Source organism: Sander vitreus, chromosome 21, assembly GCF_031162955.1.
Source record: "Sander vitreus isolate 19-12246 chromosome 21, sanVit1, whole genome shotgun sequence".
In the NCBI taxonomy this organism is placed as follows: Eukaryota; Metazoa; Chordata; class Actinopteri; order Perciformes; family Percidae; genus Sander; species Sander vitreus.
This window is the reverse complement of record NC_135875.1, coordinates 6,541,205-6,551,648: the sequence shown is the minus strand read 5'-3', so window position 1 is coordinate 6,551,648 and position 10,444 is coordinate 6,541,205. Positions and strand designations below refer to the sequence as shown.

Genomic DNA, 10,444 nt, shown 5'->3' with positions numbered 1-10,444 from the left:
TTGATTGATTGATTGATTGATTGATTGATTGATTGATTGATTGACTGAGCTAATCACAACCTGTCACGAGCTATCAATCTATTGTATTTGAGTACATCAGAGAAAAAAGGTTGGGGAACCACTGTAGGGTGGTTTTAATTAATCAATGTAAAACAAAATGTCAATATGTAGATTGTCAAACACTCAACCCAAAAAATAAGCAATAAGTCTTCATGTCAGCATGAAAGATGAAGATTTCACTGCCCAATCCTCACCTACACACACACACACACACACACACACACACACACACACACACACACACTGAATCTTTAAAAGCCTCACTTTCAGTCTTCCACAGTGATTATGCATGCCACCTTGCATGCTCCAATAGCCACACTAATTCAGTGCTAGACCTTCATTCTTCACACATTCTTTCGTTTATTTGGTCAGATTTCTCAACTTGTTTCTCCACAATCATTTGTTCCCTCTGCTGCAACACTTTAACACTTTTTGTTGAGTCTTTGTTTACTTTCTCTCACTTCTCTTTCTCTGCTGTTTAGTTTGTCCATCTGTGTTACAAAGTAGCATCTCGTGGCTTTAGTGCTAACTCTTTAGTCATATGGGCCCCCCGTCCCCCCGTCCCCCCACACACACACACACACACACACACGCACACACACACACACGCACACACACAAACAAGAATGATATAAATATGTATGCACTTGCACTTACTAGTCCTTGAAAAGTCTGCGGATACCTAGAATATCAAACTATAGGGGGCTGTAACTGTCAGAGAACTCGGCTAGCATTAGGACCCATCAGTCAAACCTCTATCATGTCAAACCTCCATGGCCAATAACACATCCGTTGGGTTATATGCAGGACACATTGTTGCTTCCTGCATTCTGCATCTGTGCTGATAGATACATTAGATATTATCAGTGGTATAGACACAGCATTTTCGGTTTGGTTTTGAATCTACCCACACCGTCTTTTCGGTTTCTATATTTTACAGGGGCTCATTTATCTACAAGGCCACAACACATTCATACAGCTGTTTCACACATTGCAAAGAACAACATAAGAGAGTGTCCTCCACATTTCCTCTTGTCCTATTCTTTATCTCACATCAGTTGAAGGTCTATTCTATTAAGGCATATTACCATCCAACTAGCTTTCATATACAAGTGTGTAACTGTGGTTTTAGCATAGCAAGTCCTGTAGCGAAGAAAGTAAACAAATTAACAGTTTCTCTGGTGGTGAATGGTGGTGTCTTATGTAAGCAATAAATGTTTTGTTTTTTGAAACGTAATGTATTGAGGGAATGTTTTTACTCTTAATTTACTGTAAAGATAAGTTAATGTTGTCTTTACAGTAAATTAAGAGTAAAAACATACCCTCAATGTATAAAGTTGAAAAAAATATGTATTGCTTACATAAGACACCCCCATTCCCTCAAGTGTTCAATCATTGCAACCTTGCAACTTGATCATTTTGTCACTTATTTGGGATATTTTGTGCTTGAGTACACTTTGTTACTATCTTCTATAGTGTATGCATTAGATTACAAGATATAAAAGAAATACAGAAAAATACATGTAAGTAGGATTTTTTTTTCTAAAGGACTAATCACATAGAAGATCAAATTGAAAAAAATAAATAAGTAAATATTTGTAACCTTGCATCTGTTCTTATACTTGCATTTGCTGCAGCACACTTCAATTTTACTGTATGGGATCAATAGTTGGTCTTATTTTTTTTTATTATTTAAAAAAGTTAGTTATCACTTTTTTATTTGTCACAAAAAAGTTTAAAACAACCAGAAACCTGCATTAAGTATATTACACTATTTATTATTAGATTGTCATTGTTTTGATGCATTACATTTAAACAGCAGTGTAATGCTGTAGCTGATCTACTTTTTAACTGCGCTATATACTGTTGGGTGGCCTAACCTATAGAGCAATGCATCATATTTCATTTGTTTGCATGTTTTGTATGTCAATTTTAATCTACAAATTAGTAACTTGAGTCATCAGATAAATATAGTGGAGTAAAACATACAATATTTCCCTCTGAAATGTAGCAGAGTAGAAATATCAAGTTGCAGAAAATGGAAATACTCAAGTTAAATACCTTAAAATTCAACTTAAGTACTTAAATATATTTAGTTGCTTTTTGCACAGTAAAATGATGCCTAAAAGTAACTAAGTATATGATTTAATATCACTGGACGGAATAATACAGTTCTTTATCTACCCCTTTACACTATCACATTCACAGACACCCGTCCGGATGTTATGAGGTGAGCGAGGCAGAAATAGCTCTGACATGTCTTTCGCTGTGACCAAGCCCCTCTCCGCTTGGCTCTGTCAATCACAGGCCAAAACAAGATGGCAGGCTACAGTAGCTGGGTCTTCTTTTTAACAGGCAAGTTTATTCCTAGATAATAATTTCCCTTCATGTATTATAAAAAACTCTGGAAAGCTTGTTTTTAGTTTTAGGCATGTTGTTATTTAGTATAAACATTTGGTCCTGATTGCAGCTGTCAAGGACTGTAGGACTTTAACTGTGCAGGCGTTATGTGTTGTCATGTTTTAATGTCAAATTTAGGGTTTTATTGTTGACAATTTAGATAAATCCTTTGGTGTTTATTTCGCTTCACTTCTACACAGTTGGTGCTGTCAGTTTGTTTGGGGCCGATGCAGAGATCAAAGTTACCATTCCTGTGGGGAAGTTATTTACATATGAGCTGCTGAGAGAGACGTTCCAGAATGACTTTGAACCTTTGTCAAAACTTTATGGTAGGAATCCTATTCATTTTGGTCATTATTAAACAAAATTACAAGATATATATCTAGTCATCACATGTGTCTAACCCTCTACTCCTCTTTTTGCTATGTCATAAAGCTGGGCGCTTGTACGATGACCCCATGGTTTTTAAGTGCAACAGGCAGAATTTCCCAGACCTCCCAGAGTGGCTTCGCTTCACCCAAAGGCACCCCTACGATAATGGCTTCCTGTACGGCACGCCAACATCTCCAGGAAAAAGTATAATTGAGGTATGAAGTGATCATAAAAACACTGTCAGTATATGCTGCCCATGAGTCCCATTTTGCTGTTTAGTTGTATATATTCTTACATTTTACTGTTCCTATAGATAATGTGCCAGGGGAGACAAATCTGAAAATGATGCAGCTGTCTGACACACTGGTGGTAAATGTCAGGCTGCTGTCAGACCCTCAGAGACAAAAGATTTGGGGGTTTCTCTACATCTGCTGTTTTGAACCAACATAAAACATTCAGGAAGAAACATGTCTTTGAAGAAGAAGAGATAACAAATTTCCAAAGTGGCACTTTCATCTCAATCAAACCCAATGTTTTATAGCTGAAAATGATGTTACATTTTGGATGGAACCACCAGCTTTACATCTGTTTCAAAACACTCCTTATAATGACAAACTGCAGTTCTAGGGTTTACCCTCTGGACTTCAGGTTGATTTTGATCATTTTTGCTTTCTATACATATATTTTTTGGTTTTTGTTTAGCTCCACATCACGTTTTCTTAGCTTGTCTCTACGTGATATATAAATTAAGTTATGTTACTGTAAATAAAACAAGCTTAGTATTCACAGATGAATAGACGGACTCAAGAGGGTTATGGCATTATGGGAAATGTAGCGAAACAATAACTTTTTAGAATTTCTAAATAAAAGGCCTGAAGATGTAAATCTCTCCAGTATTTCACAAGAAAAAAAGCAAATAATAGAGACAAGTCCAAAGAAAACAGTATCATTCTGTGCTGCAGAACTGTGTTATTTCTTCTTCTCAAGAGGGTTAAGGCATTATGGGAAATGTAGGAAAAGAAGTAAAAGTAGACTTCAGCAGATGTAAAATATCTCTTAAACATCACAAATAGACAGTGAAATAATATGAAATCTGATAACTATGATGGTAATGAACTCATTCTTTTTCTGATAGATCTACGCCATCAACAAACGGAGCTACGACGCAGCCAGACACATACTCGTAATCAAAGCTACTGCGGGTATGATTGATTTAAATGATAATCACACATGCATATACAGTTAAATTAGGTAGTGCAATAATGTTAACATGTCGTACATCGCTGCTGTATCTCACAGAGAAGATGCTGCCCTATCAAGCAGAGTTCTTCATCAAGCTGAGGGAGATTGAGAAGGTGCTGCCCCCTTCTGTTCAGGATGAGATAAAGCAGGATCTACAGAAGCTGTGGAAAACGGAGGCTTTGGAAATTGTCAATATTACCAACGCCCTCGACCGTGGCGGCAGAGTTCCCCTCCCTCTTGCAGGACACTTTGAAGGGTAAACAAAGAGATTGAAAAGATACTGTTTGAAGTTTTAGCTTTGGAATAACTGTGTTTATGAAAATCTGATTTGTGTCAGTGTGTATGTGAAGGTGGGGTCGGAGCAGTATTTCTCAGATTGTCTCTTAAGGGTGATGACAGCAGAGCATCAAAAGCAGTGTGCAACAGGGGCCAAAGTCAAAGTCCCCGGAGGCTGTAACTTCTGCAACATTCCCAGCAACTGTATCACCTGGTGCAAGACGGAGCTGGTGAGCCCTGAAAAAGACACATACTGTATATTCACATATGTGTCTTTTTTTTTCTTTATGAATGAAATTATATAATAAATCCAAATGAGCAAAGCAGTGCTTGTTTAGTGACTTAAATGTCTTATAAGACTTATATATGTCTTAAGACGTATATGCAAAAGTCATTATTTTTAAATGTCAAGAGTTTTGGGAATTAATGCTACTGGGACTAATGCGCTGAAACAATGATTTATTCCTGATATTTCAGGGCGGTCACAAGATGATCAGAAAATTTACAATTTTTTTCTCTTTTATTGTGAAATGCTACATACTTTAACATCTTCTGGCCCCTAAAAATCCATTAAATGAGCCTGTCAAAGAAAGAAAGGTCACTCTTATCTTTCATCTATTTTAATCATTGAGTCATCATTTAAGATGATAATTTGTCATTTTGATTGTCTTTGCTTTATATAACTGTAAATTGAATACCTTTTTTAAGTGGACACATGAGGCAATGTCTACTTATGACTCCAGTAAAATGTTTAAAATCAATAAATAAGATTTTCAGGAAAAAGGCCAATAATAGAGGCAAGTCTGAAGAAACCAGTACAATTCTTTGCTGCGGAACTGTTTTTGTTTTGTTTTTTTATCCTGTTAATTAACCACTCACATTTATCTTGTGAACAACTGGAGCGGCCCTGAACTCCACTTAGGGCTGCAACTAATGGTTATTTGTTATTATTGATTAATCGTTTGGTCTATAAAACATCAACAGTGAAAACTGTAATATCTTAGAGCAGAAGTTGACATCATTAAAAGTCTTGTTTTGTCCAACCAACAATCCAAAACCCCAAAAATATTCAATTCACTATGTAAGACTGAGAAAGGCAGCAAATTCTCACATTTGAGAATCTGTAAACCATCAAATGTTTGACATTTTTGCTTGAAAAATGTAAATTAATCGATTAATCGATAATCGAAGTGGTTTACGATTAATTACAACAATCCTGTCGTCTGTGGCTAAAGTGTCTCACGGTTACTGTAAACACAAGAATCACTTTTCCGTTTCTCTTCTTTTCCCCTGCAGATTGATCTCACAAAGCAGGAGCCGGCTCCACCTGCTCCCACGATGGGTTCGGGGATTCTGGAGGATGGAGGTGACTTCGACCCTCCTGAGTCTCCCCCGAGCAGAGACTTCTTCCCGGACTACATCGTGACAGTAATCGTGCCCCTGATCCTCGCCATCATCCTGTGTCTCCTGCTGGCTTACATCATGTTTGGCAGACGAGAGGGAGTGTAAGCATCTATCTTGATTCTACTGAAAAAAAGATGTTGTTGTGACAAAGGGTCAGTTCACCAAATTACCAACACATTTTTCCCCACTTACCCCTTGTGGACATTCATGTAGCCATGCAATGGATTCCACTAGGGGCAGGAAGGAATATGCACATTTCTGTTATGTGGGTGAATTGACCCTTAAAGCAAATACTCAAAGCTTTTGGCTGATCCTGATAAACTGTTACACAGAGGTGACACTTTTTTCTTCTTTTTTTTATAGTACCAAAAGGAATGCAAAAACAAACCAGTAAGTACATTGAGTTGTTCACTGTTCCCTGAATGATGCTGTTATCTCCATGTTTTGCATTAATCAGTGGTGGAATGTAGCAAGTACATTTTCTCAAGTGCTGTACTTAAGTGCAATTTTGAGGTACTTGTACTACACTTGAGTACTTTCCATTTCATGCTTTTATACTTTATACTTCTACTCCACTACATCTCAGGGAAAAATGTTGTACTTTTTACTACATTTGTCTGACAGCTGTAGTTACTTTCCGGATTACAGTTTTTAATCCGTTTCCTGTCCAGTGAAAACCATGCATCTCCAAATTTGGTGATTTTGATGTTGAATGTTTGTGAGAAGCTGTAGGAAGTGTTCCTTTATGTGTTGAGAAAATTCTCCTCCTTCTTAAGCTAAATAAAGTCTTTAACAAGCCTCTTGGATCAGCTGGAAAACGCATCGTCACAAAGCTGAAAACAGGGCTGTTTTTCTGACACCATGAAAAGTTGACCTTTTAGAGATACGTGGTTCTCACAGGACAACGATGCTACAAACATATGATGATTTTATAGAATATGATGCATCACTGTAGATTAAACTAACCAACAACAGTATATAAAGGACTTAAAGTAGCACAACCTTAAACATCTACAGCAGTGAAATGCAACATACACATTAACGCTGAGAAACCTAAGGTCATTTTTACAGTTCATTGTCTGTCTGGTTTTATTTTCTAAAAAAGCTTGTAAAACATCAACCCGGTTGTCTACAGTCAATTTATGAACATCATTTTTTTCAGGAAAAACTGGACTATTAGAATATTCGTGCTGCAGTGAGGTCATTTGAATGTAAAAAAAGGTTGTATGACCTTAATGCAGCAGGAATATTAATCCAGAAATATCAGATATAAAAGGTCAAAAACTGACAGGGAACATTTTACTGCACTATGAGTACTTTAACTTTTGATACTTTGAGTAAATCTAGCTAATAATACTTGCAAACTTTCATTTATTTAAGCTTTTGAATGCAGGACTCACTTGTAACGTAGTATTTTAAAGTGTGGTATTAGTACCTTTACTTAAGTAAAAGATCTAAGAACTTCCGCCACTGCATTACAACATTAGTTATGAAACCAAACATATCATTTACTCACTGACCCCCACCTGTGTAGTTTTCTCTCATCTAACCACTTTCAGACAATCTGGATGTGTTTGCGTCTCTCTCTGAACTAACATAGAACAATAAATCATATAAACTCACGGAAAGGCTGTAGAAAAACACAACATACCATACTGTATGTGATGTTCTGTTTGCTGCAGAATTCAGCTGTACCACCACTACACCATTCACGGGAACAGCGATGAGCTGAGGAACATGGCTGCAGAGCGTGGCGCTCCTCCACCTCTGTCCACGCTGCCCATGTTCAACAGCCGGACCGGAGACCGGGCTCCTCCGCTGCAGTCTGACAGCCCCACCATCCCCCTCATAATGGCCCAGCAGTAAGGACCCCAGCAACTGATTCTTTACATTTATTAACAGATCTAGTATTTTTGTCATAACCAGCATCCTGCTTCTGTTACTATGTAAATTAAATGGATGACTCACTTGACCCACCAGAGGAGACTAATACATTATTAACATAGATTTCTTCTCCTGTTTTCATAGTGATCCTTACAGTGACACACTGCCCAGGTAAACCCACTTCCTCCTATAACACTTCATTCATTCTGGTCTATATTTTACGTTTTTTCTCGGATTATTATGGATGCTTCGAAGAACACAGACTCATTATGTTGTTTGTTTTTGCAGGAAATGAGAACAGCGATGGATTAAGCGTCTTTGATACAGAGTGTCATTTATACAGTCTGTAGTTCTATATTTGCAGTGAGAAATTGTGTTTTTTTCATCTTTAGGTGCCATTAATTTAAATTTAAAGACCTCATATTATGCTTATTTTCAGGTTCATAATTGTAGATATAGTAGTATAGTAGTATAATTTAGAGGTTATACCATAATTCAATTCAATTGTATTTATAGTATCAAATCATAACAAGAGTTATCTCAAGACACTTTACAGATAGAGTAGGTCTAGACCACACTCTATAATTGACAAAGACCCAACAATTCCAGTGATTCCCCCAAGAGCATGCATTTAGTGTGACAGTGGCGAGGAAAAACTTCCTTTTAGGGAGAAACCTCGGACAGACCCAGGCTATTGGTAGGCGGTGTCTGACGGTGCCAGTTGGGGGTGTGATGAACAGTGGCAATAATAGTCACAATAAAGATAATGGAATGGAAAAGAATAGGTTTACATGGTTTAATTTTCAAAAAACACCATATATTTGTTGTACTGCACATTGCTGCAGCTCCTCTTTTCACCCTGTGTGTTGAGCTCTCTGTTTTAGCTACAGAGTGAGACATCGCACTTCTGTTCCATCTTCGTTGGGAGTCACACATGCTGCAGTACCTAGGTAAGGACTACTAGCCAGTCAGAAGCAGAGTAGGGCGGGCCCTGACAAGCATGCTAGCAGGATGTGCCACATTAGCAGCTAGGCGGGCATTATACCGTGTGTTGCAAAGTGACGCCAAATGACGCGCATTTGTCACGGAAGTAAAGGCTGGCCTACAATAGAGTTGTTTCGAGCAGTTGGTGAACAGTGTTTTCTGTGGGAGATGGTAGTCTATATCCTTCACGTTCCACTTCCGGGATTGCTCCGGTGCTGCAGGAAATTCCGCCGGATGCATGTATTTTCCGTTTCCTTCCGCTTTCTTTGTGTTGGAATTTTAAATTCGGTGGATTTATGAGAACTATTGTTGACTGCTTCTCAGATCTCTGCAGGGTAAATTGAGACAGCTAGCTAGACTATCTGTCCAAGTTTTCTCTCCTACGACTATTTTGCAGCGGCTCTGTGCAGAGTTTAGCACCGCCCATGACGTTTCTGATTGGTTTAAAGAAATGCCATTAAACCAGAGCACGTTTTCCTCCCATTCCGGAATGCTATGTGGAGTAGCCAGACCATCCTTCAGCGCGCTTTGGAGGAGGGTCTGGCAAAGTGAGACTAGGGAGATGGTAACTCCCTTTGGGTTGGACTTTGGGCTTTTTCACTTTGTAAACCTATTACATGCACAAAAAGATATATAACACAATAAAGGAAAGGGAAAAAAGCCAAAAAGCATAATATGAGCACTTTAAAGAGTGTGTAGTTTGTCAAATTGTTACTTGCTGTTTGAGATTTCCTGTATTCCACCATCTTTCAATACTAATTAAAAATATCAAAAGCCCTTATATCCCTTGTTTTTGTCAAATAGTTTTGAAATGTTTGTGAGATATAGAAGGGACAGAAAAAAGGGCAATGAGAGGAGATACCCTGAGTTCATGTATTATCTATGTACACTTCTTGAACTGTAATATGCTATTGTCCAATAAATACAAAATAATAAAAAAAAAATAAAAATATATATATCAAAAGCCACATTCTTAATTGTTGTGTCCTTCAGCAAAGCCTAAGATGTCAAAGATTTCTCGAAGCAGGTACCACGTGTAGTCACCGCAGGATTATGAGACAATAGGCCCCTGGGCACACACATGTATGAGGCCCCCAAACTCAAAGTCTATTTTTAGTCATTTTGTGTCCCTATGTTATTGTTTTGCATCTATTTTTAGTCATTTAGCGTCTCTTTGTGGTTGTTTTGTGTCTCTTAGTAGTCATTTTGAGTTATTTGTAGTCGTATGTGCACGCTTTCGATTGTTTTGGGTCTTTGTTCAGGTAATTAGAGTCTCTTTGTTGTCATTTTGCATCTCTGTAGTCATTTTGTGTCCCTGCATCTATTTTTAGTCGTTTTATGTTTCTTCATAGTCATTTGTTGTTTTTTTGTGCATGTTTGTGGTCATTTAGTGTTTCTTTGTGATCGTTCTGTGTGTTTTTTTTAGCAACATTTTGTGAGTCAGGGCCCCAAACCCTATGGGCCCCTGGGCCTGTGCCCAGTAAGCCCGTTCTGTAAAACCTGTTTCCATGTTCATAAAGGCACCTGACTATTTTTTAGTAGTTGAAGTAAAAAAGGAAGCACTCGTGTCTGCAATATCAGAGATTCCTGACGTCACTTTGGTTAAGCTGCTAGGTCAACTATAGGGGTCATGAGTAGACTTTAAAAGGGCACAATCCAAAATGGTTTGGAACCACTGCTCTATCGCGTTTTACATGATCTTAATATCAAAAGGATGGTGGTTCAATCTTTTTTCAGAGGGCAACATATTTTACATGTTCTGCTTTTGCTGTTGCTGTTGGGGCCTAGACTGGGTAAACCCAGCCCGATCTGCCGGCGATTT

General features: G+C 38.0%; 1 protein-coding gene across 1 annotated transcript; it reads left to right on the top strand.

Annotated features, from left to right (window-relative positions):
• Window positions 1-2,293: 2,293 nt before the first annotated feature.
• Window positions 2,294-9,572, top strand: sgca (sarcoglycan, alpha). The gene is made up of 11 exons (XM_078279811.1): window positions 2,294-2,415; window positions 2,661-2,789; window positions 2,896-3,047; window positions 3,968-4,034; window positions 4,132-4,330; window positions 4,412-4,580; window positions 5,647-5,855; window positions 6,118-6,144; window positions 7,437-7,616; window positions 7,783-7,809; window positions 7,927-9,572. The coding sequence occupies exons 1-11, from the start codon at window positions 2,379-2,381 to the stop codon at window positions 7,931-7,933; spliced, it is 1,203 nt and encodes a 400-aa protein (XP_078135937.1). The 5' UTR covers window positions 2,294-2,378; the 3' UTR covers window positions 7,934-9,572.
• Window positions 9,573-10,444: the final 872 nt, after the last annotated feature.